This window comes from Temnothorax nylanderi, unplaced genomic scaffold (genome assembly GCF_030848795.1).
Source record: "Temnothorax nylanderi isolate EJ_2023f unplaced genomic scaffold, tnyl_v1.0 TNYL_tig0036_pilon, whole genome shotgun sequence".
Taxonomy (NCBI): domain Eukaryota; kingdom Metazoa; phylum Arthropoda; class Insecta; order Hymenoptera; family Formicidae; genus Temnothorax; species Temnothorax nylanderi.
In genome coordinates, this window is record NW_027249098.1 from 1,442,698 (window position 1) to 1,462,241 (window position 19,544).

Consider the following 19,544-nt stretch of genomic DNA (forward strand, 5'->3'; position numbering starts at 1 on the left):
TTTCATCAGAGATTGCAGAGTGAAGCAATTTCAATTATTTGGTCAAGATTCCAACCTTTCTACATAATTTTCTACATGATTTTCGATGTCCGTCCAGGTCTGCGACACCAGATGTGCAGCATGGTGGCAGCGGCGCACTCGCAGCAGCACGACATGATGGCGACGAACCTGTCGACGAACCTGTCCACCAGTCTGTCGTCGAATCTGCAGGCGGCGATGCAGGCCAGTCAGCACCACAACAACAACAACACGAGCAGCAACGCGAGCGGCGGCGTCCTCGTTAGCGGCAACAACGCCGGCAACAACAACGGCAATTCCCCGTTGAATCTCGGCCTGGCGAGTCCGGGCTCGGGCGGACCGCCCGAGAGCCCGTTGGAGAGTCCGTTGGCGAGCCCGCTGGGTCCGCTGATGGACCCGTCGGGCCACATACCCAGCAGCGTGGAGGTCGGCATCGGCGTGAGCGGCATGACGTACAAGCCGGCACGAAGCTTCGTCAGTCCGCGTCCGGAGAATCTCTTCCAGGAGGACATCGCCGATCTGGTGAAGAGCCCCCACGGTCTCAAGGACAAGGACAAGATCCCGGTGAAGCTCGAGCCGCTCACGGACTCGCGCTGCGAATAGTAAGCCATCTCGGTGGCCGCGGGACGAGGAGGAGAGACGACGACGACGTCAGCCGCTGCAGGATCGCCGGCCGTGGAAGGACGAGGAGGCGCATCGATGACCCCGAGGAGGATCTCTCTCTCTTCGAGGCCGTCAGCGGCTGAGGACCGGTGATATGCGGAGGACCGGTAGGCTTCTCGCGAAGAATCGACCTCTTGTCCGATTCGACTTCACCTCCTCGCGGGAGTTTATAGTATATATAACGCATACGCGACTCCGAACGTTATACGCGAGCGCGATGTACTGTGCATACGAATATCTTAGAGGGATGTTAGAGAGAAAGAGAGGCTTACAATCAAAAGAAAAAAAAATAAACTAACGGAGACACAGAGTGCGGACGAGATAAGCGAGTGTCGAGATATTCTCGCCTGGCTCACAGCTTCGGGAAAGGACGATCGAAAAACCGGTAGTGTGGCCCCCGTCCTAGACGAGGATCGCGCACGGTCGATCCTTCGACAGTGGGAAAGTAGAAACGGAGGGAAAGAAAGAGAGAGAGAGCGAGAGAGAGTAAAACCTTCTTTTAGCAAACATACTATAGCTATTGGGTCGCCGGCGCCTCGCGAGCGCGCCGCCACCTTTTTCCAATCTAGATAGTCGTGTCATCGTCGTGTCGTACAGACTATGTACATGTAATAAAAGTAAAACCCACACACGCCATACACGCGCACACGTATGGACATACATACACTTTCACACACACACACACACACACACACACACACACACACACACACACACACACACACACACACACACACACAAACAGACACACGAGCGCGCCGTACATACACAAGATACACACTCGAAATTTATACCTACGCATTATACGATAACTGTACTTTTAATGCCAAATGTATAATAACTCGTAAGGGGTCGCCTACTGCCGAATGATTGATTATTCGAGACGGGTATCGACGAGAAAGTAAGAAACCGCCTCGAAGAGAGCTGCACGTTGTACTATCGAGTCCTTACACAACGTGTCATGGATCAGTTTGTGATATACCCTAATTTTTAGGTGTCGCAAAAGATTTGCTTGGAATTATTTTAAGACTATAAAAGTAAGGTTTATTAGCGGTATATATATATATATATAATATGAAAGTAATAAATTACAGAGATCGCGAACTCTCATTTTCTATTTCTGTAAATCATTCTAAGAACGTAAATCTTGCTTTTAGACAAAATAGATCTGGTTTTGAATTGCTTATATAAATCCACTAATAGAAATATTTTCCTTTTTTTACGTATATTGAACGTCTTAAAGATAAGTCTTGCGCTTTTATCTATATGAATCTCTTCGGAACAGAAAATCTCAATTTTATCCGCGACGCTTTGTGCAAGAAATACCATCCTTTTGACGCCAGGCAGTAAGCGACGTCACCGATCTAAGCTCGATAAGTAAGGGAGATGTACAAAATTCACTATGATTGTCTACCAAGCAAACGAGCAAAAAAGAAAATTAAAGAGCGAAAGAGACTAAGAGCGACGGAGGGAAAAAGGTACGACAAAAGTATTTAGAGAAAACAAATTCAACGGCTTATAAAGCGAGCACACTCTAGGCCGAGATGATCGCTATAAAGTTATTAAGTATAATGATTGCCTTCCTGCCATATTTGGGGTATGCCAAGTATAAAAATTATAAGGTTTAGGGATTAGGGACGAGAAACTGTGGCTCGACACGACAAACCGTGTCGAAATTTCGGTGAGAGTTCGGCGACCACGAGTGTCTGGCATCGATGCGAGATTGCGAGCCTGAATATACGAGTCTGCGTGCGAGCGTGAACGGCGAGTGTGAACGCGAGTACGGACGGTGGGAGCGAATGTGGCTTAAGAGAGAGAGAGAGAGAGAGAGAGAGAGAGAGAGAGAGAGAGAGAGAGAGAGAGAGAGAGAGAGAGAGAGAGAGAGAGAGAGAGAGAGAGAGAGAAAAAAACTCGTATACGTGTTCTTCTTTCGAAAGATCGTGCTATTTTTCAAAATTTTACACACGTCGCGCGATGATTCCGCGAAGGGATCTCGAGTCCTCGACAATCGATGAACGAGCCGTGCCGAGAACCCGTTAAAGTGACGAGGTATTTTGATACCGTGCAAAATTCGAGCGGAATTATGCACTAATAGGATTGATTGAAGATTGTAATTAATCGCCTTTGCTAAATTCAGAACGATCTGTAGAGTTTTAAGACTTGATTAACGCCAAGTATCGCCTTTCGACGGTGTCTAATACGTAGATTTCCTCCATTTGACCACTGTCATTAATAAGCAGGCGATTTTTATTATAATGTCGAGCAAATAGGACAAAATTGTGCACGATTTATTGGAATTGAATTTATTGGACCCCTGTAATTGATCGTCTGCGCTAAATTCGATTCAACCATCTCAGATTTGATTATCGCGAAGTATTACTTTTGATGATGTTAATATGAAGATCCTCGCGTTTTGGATCATTTATATCTTTGATCGACTATAAACGGATCGTAATTTTTCAAATAGCTTCATCCTAAACGTATCTGTCGCGAAAACGGAATTTTCTGGATATATTCTAACATCGGCACGCTGGTTCGGGAGAGAGAAAGAGGAAGAGTGCGAGAGGAATGCCAGTGAGAATGAGAGAAAGAGACTCCTTGTAAGTGTAAAAAGTAAACAAAAAAAATTCGAAGTGGCCTTCGGTGAAAGGGAAAGATCATCGCTTTTCGCTTTTGCTCGTACGAGGCTTTTGGCGAAACGAGCCATCCGTGTTATCCGTTTGTCTGGAAAACTTTACGGTAGAGAGGGTAAAAAAAATCGGAGGAAGAAAAAAAATTGATTCTCGCGCCACGCTCATGCAGCCAGAATATTTTCCGGTGAAGAAGGGAAAGGAAAAGGGGTAAGAGAAGGATCGCGCGATCGTAGTATGTATCTGACTAAAGAGACTAAGAGACAAAACATCAGGCAAGTCAAAAATAAAGGGGGAAAAAAAAGTAACACGTTATTCTTGATACAAACTTTTGTGCGAAAACGCGACGGTGTCGCGAGGCGACACAAACGGCGATTTATTATTAGTATACGCGTTGCGAGACTTCAATCGACCACGTTTTTCATTTCGGCGAGAAATTCGGAAAGCGCGAATTCTATTTACCATTTAGGCATTAATGTGTTCAAACGTAAATTCGCGCGAGATGTGCGACGGTGAAAAAAAAAACGAGAAGAAAAATAGGGAAGGGGCGGGAAAAAGAAGGGTTGCGCGGACGAGGAGCCGAAATTTAGTAGAGAAGCGCAAGCCGAATCGCGAAAAAAATTCAAGTGCAAGAGGAGGAGAGAAAGAACAGCGAGAGAAAGGGAGAGTACACGAGGTCGCGAGAGCGTGGGGAAGAGAGAGAGAGAGCGAATGCGGAAGAGTTTAAAATTAAATATTGTATAAAAAGAAAAAAAGTAGTAAGTGCCTTCCAAAAAAAAAAAAAAAAAAAATTTAAGTGTCCCGTAGACCGTGACCACTTGACTAAGCGACGAGAAAAGTCATTCGAAATTCTGCTGAATGCATTACTCGTGTGATCATGTTTGTAGATACGTTGCGCGAGCTTGACATACCGCTTTTTTCCAGTTGATATTTCATTTTCTCCGTGGCGCTCGTCGATATAGATGATATGATTTTATTCTCGATTAAAACGAACAACAAGTCAAATGATAGTTTCGAAAAAGAAACCTTTCTATATTCTTTTGTATTTTTATTTCCTTTTTATTTCCTTGAGAGATTGTTTGATTTCTAATTACAATTGGCGCTGTAAACGTGCGGAATGTCCCATTTTTCGAACTCGATATAATCCTCAAATCCAAATCGAGCCGAATTCGATGGTCGATATAAATTTGCAGTGACAGAATTTTTCAATGCAAAATTTTTCGACAGTTCCTGAACTATTCGCGAAGAGAAAAATCCCCCTTTCGAGATTTTCCGTCTATTTGCAAAAAAAAAACGTGGTTGCGCAATGAGCGAGATATTCAGTTAACCGACGAGAACCCTCCTATGTCGAATGCGCAATGTATCTACGAACTCTGTGTGCGTGTCAGAGTGAATGTCCGAAGCAACAAACTACCCGACAAAATTTGTGTTTTGGATCAATCCACACAGGTAATACCCTGAATGGCATATTCTCGAAATGTTTTCCTTTTTCGTTTCCCGGCAATGCAAATAAAGTCGACGCATTTTTAGGTAGGAGGGAGAAAAGAGCATATAGGGGGGGAAAAAAAATGAAAGCGGAACAGCTGACCGACCGAACGGAGAACGGCTATTTCGAGAGGACCCTTTCGTTTCCACATTTTGATATATACATATATGTATCTGTGAACAGATGGTGAAAAAAAAAAGAATATACCTATATTACATACCTAAGACGTAAGTGAACAAAAAAAAGTATCTAATACGCTATTATTGATATAGAACACAAAGTGAATATATATATGAGAAAAAAGTATATTATATATATATAAATATATATATATATATATAAAAAATTGATATATTGACGCTGTAGGATTATACTGAGGCTGAGTGCGTTTATTGCGAAAGAGAGAAAGAGCGAGAGAGCGCGAGAGCGAGAGAGAGACATAAAGATAGAGACCGCGGTTCTTTTTTTCCGAACGTCGTCGAGGACGAAACAAAAGTTCACGGGCAGAGAGTTTTGCGCTAGGCGAACTAAAGAGGCTGAAAGGCTTTAGAATCGAGAAGATAAAGTAGCTCGTAGGATTTTTTTTATCAGGCCGGCACACAAAAAGGACGGGAACGTGCGTGACTCTGGCGCTACCTTAGTGAGAGCCAATTCAGTTTCAGCTCGCGGATGCGTGTCCCGTTTATCGATGGACGCACTGACATTTCATCGTTTTCCCTTTCCTCCTCCAAGACGAAGTCAATTCGAAAATAACGCATTAAACTATCCAAAAATTCCATAATTGCACGTGTTTAAAAAGAAAAGATAATCGAAAGAGCTTAGCTTTAAGAAAACAATTAGAAAATCAATCTTTTTTTAAGAAATTTAAAAATCTTTAAAGTTATAAATCTCACGAGAGAATGCGACCATCGATATGCGAGACGGGTAATCCAGGGGTTTCAGAATCACACGCATGCAGAACCCGATCGGCGAGGGCTTTCGTTCCACGCACGTGTGAAATCTTTCCTTTGATCGTCGTTATTGCCGCGGTATTGAGTGGTGAGAGAAAAAAAAATCTCTGAGAAAGCGAGTTGCACAGCGAACAGCGACAGCCGACTATAAACAGAACATAAGTAGTCTCCGTACACACGATTTACGACTAGTTTACAGGACGCGCGGTTTCCGACGACGGCGTCGTTTTCCCTTCCGAGCTGGGAAAGGGTTCAGGCTGGCGCGATCGCGCTGAATCGCGTAGAGATGCGAGAGGAGACACGCGATCGCGCGAGTCGGATTCCACCGACGTCGTCGTCGGGGCCACACGCGAAGACGATACACACCGCCGCGTTTCCGTTTCTCTACTGTAGTTAACGTTTAAGGGACAACTTAGATGTGGCATCTTTCATTTCTTTCGCGAAGAACTATTAGTCGAGCAATAGGATCGCACACTTTTTCAGAGCCCGGTTATTTAATCGCACACGAGCCCGAGTAAACACGTAATTTATACACGCGTACACACGCAGAAACGCGATTTCACGGACACAAGAGACACACATCCAAACATGATACACAAGAAGAACAACATCTCCAAGAAGCCGAGAGAACGAGGGGGACATACGAGATTGTTTGTCTTTACTGTAAATAGAGATGGAGCAGAATGTACGGCAAAAGGTTCATCGTTATCACTGTAACGTGTAACATAATTTATTTCTCGAGGAGTTCTCGTTGAGAATTTCTCTTTAAGTAGCCTAAGAGAGATCCGGATTTTATTTCGATCCTTCCGTCTGTCGGAGGTGCGGAGCAAACCGCGTCGGACGGGCGTCTTTCGATGAGGAAGGCGATCGCGCGATCTCCTTCCTTCTCGAAAGCGTTTCTTACGCCCGCCGAGTCGTAGGTGAGCTCGCGAGCCTCTTCGGCATTGTCTCGATTCAGCCGCGGAAAAAACGTGCGACACAACGCATCCGCGTGAAATATATTTGAGATTAGCCGGATGATGATTTACATGATTACGCTTTAGAATTATTTCTCTCCTGCTGCACAACTTGAAATCTTTCGAATAATTTTCTGGACAAGATCGCACGTTTTCTTGTACCGTCATCGAGATTACGAGATCGCACACTTCGACAATTTTGCTCTTAATCCACAAAATGTAATGAGGACTATCTTCTTAATATTTATACGACGGATACGAGAAATCTGTTAGAGCTATTTAAGAGAGTTTAAGATATTTAAGCAAATATTTACAATTATGATTTAAAAATCTAATAGGAGAACGACAAATCTCTAATAAGCACTGTATTTATAATCATAGTTAAGAAATTTATTTAAAATGACAAATTTCTAACGATAGAGATCATATTTACGAGTATAATTTAAAAGTTTATTGAAAGAAACATACCTATAGGAAACATTTATTATGTTAATAATTTAGGAATTTATTATTTCACGTGTCCATCGTATGTGGAATATCGAAAGCATAGTCTTCGACGGTTTAATCGAGACAGTGGCTGGCGGAATCGTTATTATATCGATTATAAGCGCGCTCGTCGCACTCAACGTGTGCGGCAAACGGCGAACGGCAATATTTTTTGTAGAGTTACTATCGTTTTATTTTTCGCCTTTAAGAAAAAAAAATTGTTGAAAAAGCGAGCACACACACGCAAGTATTTCTTTTCAAGTAGGTAGCCCAATTCGTTTGGATAAGTCGCCCGTATCGACAGATTATGTCGAGATAGAACAACGCGTGATAACGCGCACGAGATGTAGCCGTGACGAGGACTCGTGAAACGACGTTCGTTCCCCGATTTACTTCGAAAAAAAAAAAGCGTGCGAGAACGTACTGCGTCGCGCACACGATTTGTTTTAGTCACGGACGCAGAAACGCAGAATCGTTCGCCCATTATTAAACGCGTTCTCCCACTCTCCCCTCCTCCCAGCCCCAGATCCTCCCCCAAGCCCGACCCCCGAGCCCAACTTTTATTTATTACCGATTAGCTCGTAAGAAGACGTTCTACCGAGGTATGCTATACTTATAAATACACCCTATATATAGTGGAGTAAGCAACTTACATTACCTACCTACCTACCTACCTACCTACCTACCTACCTACCTACCTACCTACCTATCCGCGCGCTTGACGGGTGGAACAAACAGATGAATCACGCAATCATACATTTAAGTTGCTACTTGGCACGTATACCTAAGTAATATACTAACATAAACAGTATGCAATAACAAATAAATATGAGAAACGAAAGATGTGTCTCGTTTTGCAGTGTCTACTCTTCCCTTCTACCCTCTTTCTTAAATCTCCTTGAATTTTAATAAAGTTATTCCAGTCTGATTCGCAGTGAAATAACATTCTCACGGTAAGACATTGATTATTAAGGAATTTCAATCTCGCTTGTACGAAGTTTTAAACGTCGACGGAGCCTTGATCGAGTTTCATGTGTCAGATACATACATATCCTGCATGATGTATCCTGTACACAATCGCAAGATAATAACATATGTAAAGTTCTAACGAGTTGTAATACATTTTTCGGAAAACATTTATTTAGCAATGAGACATTTTATACAATATGATCGCAATATTAATAAAGAAATAGTTCGCTAAAAACAATGATAAATATTATCGGTCTTAGCAATTTCCTGAATTAATTCTGTGAGTTACAAAAAAAATTCAATACAGTATATTGCACATGCAATAATTAAGGGTCTTTCCTAACTACAACCACATTGAGTCATGAAACGAAAAAACCATGTAAATCATTTCTTGTTATACATACATACATACATACATATGTCAAAATAAATTTATACTGTGTCCACGTACATTCAGCATAAATTAATGAAATATAATATATCAAGGAACACGTTCATGTCACCAAAGCAACTACTAGCCTGCTTGTTGAGCAAATGCATAAAAATATTAACTGTTTTATCGCAGTGGCCAACCTAATTGCGTGGAATTTTATCTTCACTTATTAGCTAGCAATTTCATTTATTATAGGTTAAAAAGGATAAAGGTTAGGTATAGCCTTTTAATTAATAGAATTTATATTTATATATTGTAAGAAAAAGAGTTTACATGATTTCTTGCTTCCAATATCGTAACTGAATATGGCTGATGCAACGACAGAAGACTTAAAATAATTACAAAAGTAAAATTATTATCAGTATTTCTGGCGTAAATACACAATTTCTGGTGTAAATACTATATTTCGCTTGCACTTCTCTGAAATTAAATTTTTTTTAAGAGTCTCATATAGCCTTTTTAAATCGAGAACCATAGAACTTTGTCCAATATTTTTACTGGTCCACGATTTAGAAGAAAAAAATTAACTAAAAACATTTTTATTAACTATTCGATCATCACATCGCGTTAGCTACACTGTCTACATATTCGGTATAATGTTCTGGTTGATTTGTTGTTTAACGAGCTTCGAATCTTGTTGCTGTAGAAGATTGTGGCTGACTTGTGCAGCACCTTGGCTACTCGACGGAACGTTACTCTGAGTATTTTGTGGCACTTGATTCTGCGTTTGTTGCTGTTGTGTTTGCTGCTGAACTTGCTGAGGCTGGTTCTGGGTCTGTTGTTGGACCTGTTGAGGCTGATTGTGAATCTGTTGTTGGACCTGCTGAGGCTGGCCTTGGACCTGTTGAGGCTGATTGTGAATCTGTTGTTGGACCTGCTGAGGCTGGCCTTGGAATTGTTGCTGTGCTTGCTGAGGTTGACCCTGAGGTTGGAACTGAGGCTGTTGCGGTACTGGTACTTGATACTGCGGCTGTTGTCCCTGGTACTGTTGCTGCTGCGGAATCTGACCAGGATAATGTTGCTGAGGTGGTGGAACTTGAGGTTGATAGGGTTGTTCCTGGTATTGCGGTATCTGTCCTGGAAGCCCGTGATACCGCACCTCGACTTTTTGCGAAGGATCCACTTGTTGCGGATGATACTGGGGCTCGTATTGTTGTTGGTACTGTGGTGGGAACTGCAAAACAATAAAAAAAAACGTGTTAAAAAGAGGTAATCGCAAGTTCACTGAAAGAATAACTTGAATTGATGAAATGCTTCACACTTGTGTAATTACTCACCTGCTCATGTTGGACAGGTAGATGTGCAGTGTCAGGGGGTGGTGGTAACTAACGACAACAAAGTGCACAAGCTAGGTTAATTATTCTAATTACTACGGATAGCACGTCTTTCAGTCAAAGCGATAGCGATGATAATGTCTACACTCTACGCAGATCTGTCGAATGGCGACTCATAAAACACGCTTAACGTGCTAGTAATTACAGTCGCGTATAACTGCGTCTACAAAACTTAGTCTTGGTTGGAAAAGCGATAAATGGGAACATCTTCTAATTTTACCTCGAACATGCTATCGAAGATATCTATATGTATATATACGAAAGCGAGAAATAAAATCGTTTAGATAGCTTTCGAAGTCTATGTAAAAGTAATGTTCAAAAATAAAATCAACTCGATATATGCGGAGATTTAATCCTATAGCAATTAGAAATTCATAACTAGACTTATAATACACAATATATAAATACAGTTTTTCTACTCAATTTTTAAGTGCAGTCAAGATTAAATTTGGTAATTAATCGCCTACCATTCCTTTGGCGATCATTTTCTGGATTTCTTCCTGTCTGTGCCTCTGGAAAGCTTCATACTCTTGTTGAGAATAAATTTGTTGCTCATCCAATCCTTGCCATCCTTCATCCTGCTGGAAATCGGGTTTCTTCGTTTGTTCTAAAAATTCTTGATAACTGCAATAAACAAAGACGCAAAATAATACATTTCTTCGTTTCATGTGATTCTTGGCAATCGATTAGCATAAAGAATTCTGAATGTGAATCTTGGTTGGAAATAATTTCCGAAGTGCATACCTTATGAGACCGTCGTGATTAAGATCGGCCTCATTAAACACGTGTTCTCTCATCCTTTCCATTTCTTCCCGTCTTTCGTAGATGTCATCTTCAGGCGCGCCTTCATTGTAAAGTTTATCCAATTCCTTCAAGAACAGAGCCTTTACCTCGTCTTGATCCCAGAAACCATTGCCGTCCAGATCTGAATCGATTTGTCATTGTATGTGTAAAGAAGAGCCACTTTTCAAGATAATATTGATCAATTCTGTAATAAAAATGACAGTCTTTCCTACCATGAAGGTAAAAGAACGTCTTGGGATTAAATTCCTGATCCTCCATATGATCTTGCTTCTCCCATACTTCTTCCAGTTGTTGCTTACTACCGGGATGATGCAACTGCAAATGCATATTACTCATTGACGCCAGACTGTGCATGATTCGTAGCTTATGATTCGCTATTGATATAAAGTCTTTAAAAAAGAAAGAACTAGTTTTTATATCCATTTTTTAACTTACGGGTTTGTGATCCTTGTGCTTCTTCTTCATCGCTTCTAATTCTTCCTCGTACTTCTTCTTCTCTTCCTCCTTCAGACCTTCCGAAAATGAAATACGTAAATTCCAAAAATGATGATTGCGTATAAATTCGTAAATGAGCAAGCCTAGAAGTGTAATGTTCTGTTACCGGTATTACCCTTCATCTTTTGCTCCTCCTCGAATTTCTTTTCCATCTCGTATTCTTTAAATTGCTGACGTCTTCTTTTATCGGCATCCGCCAAGTCTTTCGTCGTCTGCAATAATTCAAAATAATAATATAATATTTATTAGAACAGTTCATACAAAAACCGGTCATATTTTTTATAAATCCAGAAGTTGTTCTACCTTGGCGATCAATTTCTTCAAATCATCTATCTCGAACGTATGCGTATTAGAGTGATCCAAATGTTCCGCTATCTTTAAATGGTCCATGTCCAGACCGTTCATCAGATTATGCTCCTTGGTGGCGAGATGTCGCAGCCTCTCCAATTCCTCTCGTTTCAATTCATCGAGCTTCGTTCTGACCTTATGATCTACGAACTGCAGCTCGTGCGCTATCTTGCCCGTCTACGTACAAAAATATCTTATGAAATTTACAAATTGCATTCAATATGTATATATACAGAGTGAGTCATAAGTATGTTTTAAAACTTCATGAGCGTGTTCCTGGATAAAAAGTATGAACAAATGTTCCTGTGAATATTACGCTTCATTATCGAAATGATAGACACAGATTTCATAACAACTGAGTAATAGATTCTTTCTTTCCACGATGTCTGTTTTGATTCTAAAATAGTACAATATTTATATCGCTGACTCGACAATTATACACGTAAACAGCTGGCATATGTTTGGCCAACCTTGGTTTAAAATCAAATATCTTATACTATAACGAAGCATTTTCGGCCTAATGTTCATAGGAATATTTATTCATACTTTTTATCCAGGAACACGATTACAAAGTTTTAAAACATACTTATGACACCCTGTACAGACAGAAAATATCCAATATATTCGACAATTTACTTCATAGACGTAATAGTCTATCGTATGAAATTTCATCGTTAAAGAAGCAATTAATATATATATGAAACATGACAAGCAATAAATCACGCTAGAATTATATAATATAAATTAATCCTATAATATCTTAATTATTCTCAACATGAAACTCACACGTATATCGTCTTCATGGGCCTTTTCCAACTTTTCGCGGAACTCCGGGTCACTTTCCAAAGCCTGGACCACTTCCTTCAAGTACCGATGATACTCCATTTGATACTCCGCGTTTCCCTGCAAAGACAAACGAGTTTTACGAATTATACGTTATCCGTATAAATCGGATCGACGGAATTATTCCAAAAATATACTTACCAAATCTTCGGAGTCATCGACCTCGTTCTCCTTGTCATTGTGATCCTCCTTCTTCTTTTCGACAGGCGGTGCGACCGACGTCTGTATTATTAAAACTACTAAAACTAGTGGTAGAAGGTACCGCATTTTTCTGGAACTAAATAAAAATAAAGAAAGATATACAAATGATGAAAGCATCGCAGAAAGAATGCGGGAGAATTTTTTTCCGACGTGAAATAGAAAGCGAAGCGTGCACTTACCAACATTCGACATTTATTTGCTTAAGTCGATTATTTAATTTAAGTCCTACTTTATATTCCCGTTCAATGACAGTTCATGCGTTATCTTTTATTCGACAAAGCCTTATCAACGATTACGATCACATGCATCGAGTGCAGAAGACACTAGATAAAAAAAGAGTCGGCAGAAAAACATTGATTAACCAGCAGGATTCGCGTATGAGCGCATACACGTGCGCACGAGTGGCATCATGTAGATATCGCGGCTCCGGGAAATCCGGAGCCAACGATGAAACGATCGTCAGCGAGATCGTCAGCGAAACCGCGAAAGGCCACGACCGTACAGATTCCCGCGTAAATGATCGGGCCACGTCATCAGCTGTTACAAACGAGCCTCCGAGATGGTGTAACTTTCTCCGGATAATGGAAGCGGGCGAAATAGCGTAATAAACGGAATCGGTCGTTATCGATCATTAAGATAACGCAAACGCAGATGTGCGGCGTGCGATGCGCGACGTGTATTCAAAGCGATGTGCGCAAATAACAAACAGATATAAGAGCGAAGATAAGGGAGAGCGCGGGGTCTGCTGTGAGATGCGTGAGAACGTCTGCGACAGCTCGAGAGAAACAATACGGACGAGTCGTCTGTCCGTTTCCAATTTCCGCAACAGAGACGCACGTCTGCCTTGCACGTTTCACGCGGCGTGTATAAATAAAAATTTCTTGCAACGAGACAGATAGCAATGGGAGAAAAGCATTATTGCACACAGACGTCTACCGTGCAAACACGTGGCTCTTTAAATACATTTATGTCACGTTCGATACATTACATCCTATTTATGTCGTGCGCTCTTTTGTTTCGTATATCCGGAGTGCCCTTATTCCGCACGCGAATGTGCGAGGTGTCAAAACATTTCCGCGTATTTCTGCCTCGCCCGCTCAATCGAGGCTCGGATTGCGACACGTCGTTTGGCGCGTTCTCTCGAAACACGCGTGTGCGTGCGAAAAAGAGGACAACGGAGGTACGCATACACACGCACACGTACATACGTGACGGACGCAAAAATGCGTGCGAAAAGGACGTGCGTGCGAAGGTACGTGTTAACACGATCAAGGCCGCGAGCGAAGGTTCGTACGGAAAATCGCTCGCGGGATCCGCGGTGAAAGTTGAGCGAGAGTATCGGGCGATGAAATCGGAGCGGAGGTAGGTTTTCCCTCCGAGAATGAAGTAGTATAATAGAAGGTTAAAAAGGGAATCCCAGGGGTGGTACGGAGGTTTCGGCTTACGTTAACGGGCGTCGCGACGCCGGATGATGTCCAGGTGACGTCGTGGATCGCCGGATCGCCGAATGCCGCAGTCGAGAACGGACTGACGTGCGAGCGCAAACGCGAGCGAACGACACGCACGGTGGATAGGCACTGCCATGTATCTTGCGTTGACTACCAGCTCGTGCTGCCACCTAATAAGGCTCCGACACGTGCAAGCGAGCAAATCGATATGTACTACGTGTCATGTGTGTTGCTTAACGCGCACTTGAGATTAATGCTCGACTTTCAGGGGGCGAAATGTAGAGCAAGAAAGCAGGGAGAAATCGGAGCGTGAGAGATATGTATTTTGCAAGAATGAGAGGATAGCCCGCTCTCATTTCGGTCATTCCGGACGCTTTCGTACCATCGTCGCATATCGCGTCAATGAAATCCAGCCACGTGGCGCGCACGCCAGATGGTGACAGACGTTTCATTCACGGGAATTGGCAATCAGCTTGTTGTACCCTAGATTACGTCTTAAAATATCGCAGATTCTTATCTGTCACGTATCATTTTGTAGTTAAGTTAACTCGTTGCGTTCGTGATTTGATTAACTTTGATTGGGATAGATTAGAATTGGGATTAGGTGACAGACGTTTCATTCACGGGAATTGGCAATCAGCTTGTTTGTACCTAGATTACGTCTTAAAATATCGCAGATTCTTATCTGTCACGTATTATTTTATAATTAAGTTAACTCGTTGCGTTCGTGATTTGATTAACTTTGATTGGGATAGATTAGAATTGGGATTAGTTAAGCAAACTTTATTATTTGATTATATTATTTTAATTTTGATTTCAATAGATTTTACAAGATTTTCGTTATTTCAGCATGTAAGGATTTTTGTAACATATCTTTATTAGTATTTTATATATTTTATATTTATAAATATATATAATGCTGATAAAGATGCGTAACAAACTTACGTGTTAAAGTAATGTAAACCTTGTAAAAATCTATCGTATATCTAATATAATTAATATAAATCTATATCAGTTTTACGTTATATATGTTATTCAAATTTTAATATGTATTAGATCAGAATGGCTCTTGGCTAAAACTCTCACTGTACGTTATCTATTTTTTTATACAAAAATAAAAATACAAAAAAAAATAACAATAAAAATAGGAAGGAAAAAATCAGAAGAATAACACATATATATATTTAACAGATAGAATAAAACAGCGCAAGAAAAATAATTAAAGTTTGTTATTTTCCTTTTATTATTTTTATTCAGTCGTTTTTTAATCTTCTTAAGCTGGTTCATATTTTGCTTCCGCATTTCCTAAAACGTCTATTACATAATCACTCACAGAAACATATCTATATAATATTTACATACTGAGAAAAAAATTTGGTTGTACAGACTAAATTTGTATAGTTGTTGACCCAGTGGTTGATTCAACAATTATTACGTTGCACTAAAAAAAGTATAGTTCATTCATGTCGACCATCAAAATTTTTTAATCAAGAATTAGGTAATTCAACTAATATTTAATTAAACCAACTAATGTTTAGTTGAACGCATCGGACTATAATTTTAGTTGGATGAAACCCATTTTGCGTTTTTCAACAAATTTTTTTTTCTCAACGCGTATCTTTTATCTTACGTATATGTAGATGTATCTTTACTTTAGCCTGCAAAAACAAATTGACAGCAAGAGCACGCTTGATCACGTGCACGCGCAGAAAGAATATATGGGAGTATCATTGATGCTAAAAATTTTTTCTACGATGGTTTTAAACCTGTTCCGAAATTATGGCATAAACAAGTTCCGCCAGTCCTTTTATCAAGTATGTAAATAAATTTAAGAATTCAATTGAGAAATATAATGGGAAAAAAATTTATTTAAAAGCGAAGTTCTCTCAAGTTATAACGTACAAGAGAAGTAAGCTGTAATTTGTTAAGCTTAAAAAAAAAGAGACTTCAGCCTTGTGCGCGCGCATATATTTCAATGATTTTATGTTCAATGTTAAATATTGAACAAGTTTCGCGCTTGTATATCTTTCGCGCTTTCGTGCTAACAGGTCTGAGATTAAACGAGTAAATTCTGCGACTTTGTCGCGCGTAAAGACACTCGGACAATATAAGAGTTGAAAAATATAAACAAAGATAAAGCTAAATCGTCGTTTAATCCGCTGAAAAAGTTGTGCGTCGCGTAAGCTCATTGTGCGCCACGTAATTGCGGATAATTGCGACTGTTTCAATTCACGGCTCGATAGTTACGCTGGCCGAGTGCCAGACAGTAGTCGCGAACGTGCGGCTCATACAAACAAACCTACTGACAGTCGCTGATGACTATCTTCCAACCGCACTGAGAACTAATTTGTGGGGTGCAAAGAGCCATCGCAAGCCAAGCTTCGTGCGCACAATTGCGAAAAAGCCAAAAAAAAAAAAAAAACAAATCATCCATAAATAGCATTAAGTTTCCGCGAAATAAAATCCAGCGAGGTTTTCGATGCCGCGTGATCAGTTAGGGCCATAGAAAAACTTATCTATTGTTAAAAGGTAAGACTTTAAGCAGTAAGCAAATCGACCGATGGCTATCTTAAGTTTTCGACAATACTCGACTGCTTGATTTGTCAATTTGCTTACTGTTTATAAGTTTTTCTACGTGCCATGGTCCTTACGCCGCGGAAAGTGCCTCGGTCCGGGAGAGACGTCGAGGTAATTAACGCGGCGTATAAAGCCGACCGTAAAATTCGCGATCGACCGAGAGAAAAAAAAGTAAGGATCGCGAGCGCGGCGTGCCAAAACGCAGTGCCGCGCCGTGAAAATCTATTACCGGTCTTAAAGGCTCGGGCCAATAACCCCATTTACATTTTATGACCGGCTGCTCTATCTTGATTTGGGCGGCAAGTAGGTCCGGTGTGTTTCTCGCCCTGGAAACCGGAAAAGGAACACTGAGAGCGCTAAGAAAGGAGAGAGAGAGAGTGTGTGTGTGTGTGCACGGGAGAAAGAGAGAGAGAGAGGAAAAAGGAGAGAAAGCTACGTATCGATGGCGAACGAGCGAACCGACAGATCGAGGTGGCCTCCGCAGCATATACACTGAAGTTTACGACCACGCCCCTGCTGAACCTGTGCAGGACACGATTCTCCACTTGGCCCTAGCCCGAGTGTCGTCACTTTGAATACCCCCCCTCCCTCCCTCTCCGTGTCGTTTCGACAATGCCCAGAACTAATCTACCGCGAAAATAGTGCCGATATTCTTTAGCATTGGATAGAGGGATTTAAATATCGTTTTTAAAATATGTACACATATCTCTCTCTTGTCGGGATTTAAATCTCCCTTTCCGCACATTAGTAGGTCGCAACTCAAGGAATTTCATTGTGCAGTGTTTCGTCAGGCATAAATCATTAGTTTCAGTCATAAGCAGTATGTCACAATCGCGATCGATTATCAAGCGAAGAGGAATTTCCAAGGTTCTGAGACTCCTTAAGTTTTCTCTCCTGGATATTTGAATGAAGGTTTTCGAATAGTAGGAATATATGACTCGAGTTCCGTTACAAAACATCATATCTCGATAACGGTATCCCATACAATATGTACACCACGTCATATTTTTGAGCATCCGTTAAAATCCGGATGAGTCACATCGCTCTATTATCGCAACAATAGTTTCTCAACAATATGTTTAATACGTAAAGAATGCGATATGGAGTACCGCTATGGAAAGCCCTTATTAGATCGATCATCGAGAGAGTATCTCGACCCCCCGCCGGTGCCCGTGGATCACACGCGCGTTTCCACGTTCCGAATACGAAATGACACGAGGAAGCCACCCTCCCTCCCTCCCCGCGCCCCCCGGCGAAGGTTTGAATTCCTCGGTTGGTCATTAGGACGGTATACCTGTGTCTACAATCTTTTGTAGTGGCCTGTTACCTCGCCGGCCACAATGCCCCGGGCCCCGACAAGTGTTTTCATATCTGATTGACCCATCTCCCGGGCAGGGCCTCCGACAAACGGCTAATTTTTCTTCGAGCTAACGACCTTCATATACCTGACCTCCATCGCCATTCTCCCAAACCTCTTACCAATATCGCTTCTTTTGTCTTTTCCCGCTTCTGCGTCGCATTTTGCGTCCGCCTATCGCGAAACTGCGCAGTCACCGGAAACGCCGCGCCGGTCGCGAGCCGGTCGTTCACGAGGACGTAGGGTAGAATCTACCGTCCCCCCGTCTCCCCGCGTCCTCTCGTACTCTCGCGGACCCTTTGCGCCCCGCCCTTGCCCTTACCTCTTTCGAAAACGCGCTCCTAAGAGAGGAATCGGGCGCTGGGGACGCACGGCGCGTTCTCCACTAGTGGACCACCTACCGCGCGGGAACGGCGCGTATCCTCTCGTGTCCTGTCGAGGACCCGCCGCGAGGAGGTTCAGCTTTTTTTACCGTTACTCATTTCTTCGCGGAATTCGGCGGGGAACATAAAGGGAGAGATACGAAAAGCTTGTCGCCCTAAAACACAGTCACTTCTGTCGCTCAAATGAAGCTACAAGTGAAAATATGAATCATCAAAGAGAAATCTCGCCACCGAGTTTTTCCGAAGGACAAAATTGTGGGCAAAATTCCTTTCGTGATTCCTTCGGACCTTTTCTCGACAGCTTTAGAGTGTTAAAAGCGCGCTCATCGATATAATCAAGTATACTTTTCAAAGTTGCGTCATCGATCAATATCCTCTTACGACATATTTATCATACATTATAACATTATCAACACGTTATTATCCTTATTAATGAGTAAACCAGTTTTCTAAAATCAGTTTCAAATTTCCGCGTATCATAGGCGCGATATACAGATAGCAGAAAGAGAGATAAGATCATGTCAATTTAAGTTAAAATGACAAGGCTAACTCATTACAAGTTTATAATAACTATTCTGTTGTTATCATTTAGCTACAATCTGTTTATAAAAGTAAATAATATAATAATAAATGTAATTTGGATATATATGCTTTTAATTTTATAGTATCTCTTCACATAAAAAATTATACGTATTTATAGGTCTTCTAACAATACTGATTTCTAAAAGAAAATAAAAGTTATATTGTTAAAGACGCACTAATGATGATAATGTAATGACCTAGTAAAATTTTTCATTGCAATATTTTTAAGTGGATAAGTAAATATAGTAGATAAGATGACGCATTTCATATCCAAAAATTCTATTTTGCTCTTAATGGATAATCACGCCTTATATGCTACTCTAGAAGCAATTAAGTTTTATAGAGATAACTCATAACTCGCAGCCATTGTGGATGCTGCATTTTATGGGCCATTGAAAACGGTTTATAGTCAAGTCTACGAAAACTTCTTGATTTCAAATCCAGAAGATATCATTTTAATTAAAGATGCGTGAGAAGTATTAAAAAAGTAGGCATGTAGCCTTTGGATCAAAATATTTTTATTAATGAAAACTTTGCGCCTATCAAAACTATCAACATCTCTAGATCCAAATCACAAGAGT

General features: G+C 41.1%; 2 protein-coding genes across 9 annotated transcripts in view; one reads left to right on the forward strand and one right to left on the reverse strand.

Moving 5' to 3' along the window:
* Nucleotides 1-8,030, forward strand: part of LOC139771184 (protein bric-a-brac 1) — a 352,506-nt gene extending 344,476 nt beyond the window's left edge. For all 6 annotated transcript variants that reach the window (XM_071703761.1, XM_071703760.1, XM_071703759.1 and 3 more), the window contains one exon: nt 98-8,030. In XM_071703761.1, the coding sequence (XP_071559862.1) occupies nt 98-621 (524 nt within the window). In that variant the 3' untranslated portion in view covers nt 622-8,030. The remainder of the gene's footprint in view (nt 1-97) is intronic.
* Nucleotides 8,031-8,307: 277 nt separating this feature from the next.
* Nucleotides 8,308-14,219, reverse strand: Nucb1 (Nucleobindin 1). 3 transcript variants are annotated; one of them, XM_071703766.1, is made up of 11 exons: nt 14,062-14,219; nt 12,557-12,692; nt 12,359-12,475; nt 11,528-11,749; nt 11,340-11,436; nt 11,165-11,241; nt 10,942-11,044; nt 10,670-10,850; nt 10,393-10,549; nt 9,869-9,916; nt 8,308-9,765 (listed from the first exon to the last, which is right to left on the reverse strand). In XM_071703766.1, exons 2-11 carry the CDS (start codon nt 12,680-12,682, stop codon nt 9,172-9,174), a joined length of 1,722 nt encoding a protein of 573 aa, XP_071559867.1. In that variant the 5' UTR covers nt 12,683-12,692; nt 14,062-14,219; the 3' UTR covers nt 8,308-9,171. The 3 variants fall into 3 exon arrangements, with proteins under 3 accessions (XP_071559867.1, XP_071559866.1, XP_071559868.1); XM_071703765.1 differs by having other exon boundaries at nt 11,331-11,436; XM_071703767.1 differs by lacking the exon at nt 9,869-9,916 and having other exon boundaries at nt 11,331-11,436.
* Between the last annotated feature and the right edge of the window lie 5,325 nt (nt 14,220-19,544).

What these genes read in the sequence shown, in the direction of transcription:
- Nucb1 (XM_071703765.1), bottom strand. Translation starts at nt 12,682, where the DNA reads ATGCGGTACCTTCTACCACTAGTTTTAGTAGTTTTAATAATACAGACG. An exon ending in CCCATGAAGACGATATACGT is followed by an intron (nt 11,750 to 12,358) that starts GTGAGTTTCATG and finishes TTTTGTACGTAG; the next exon opens with ACGGGCAAGATAGCGCACGA. An exon ending in TGAAGAAATTGATCGCCAAG is followed by an intron (nt 11,437 to 11,527) that starts GTAGAACAACTT and finishes GAATTATTGCAG; the next exon opens with ACGACGAAAGACTTGGCGGA.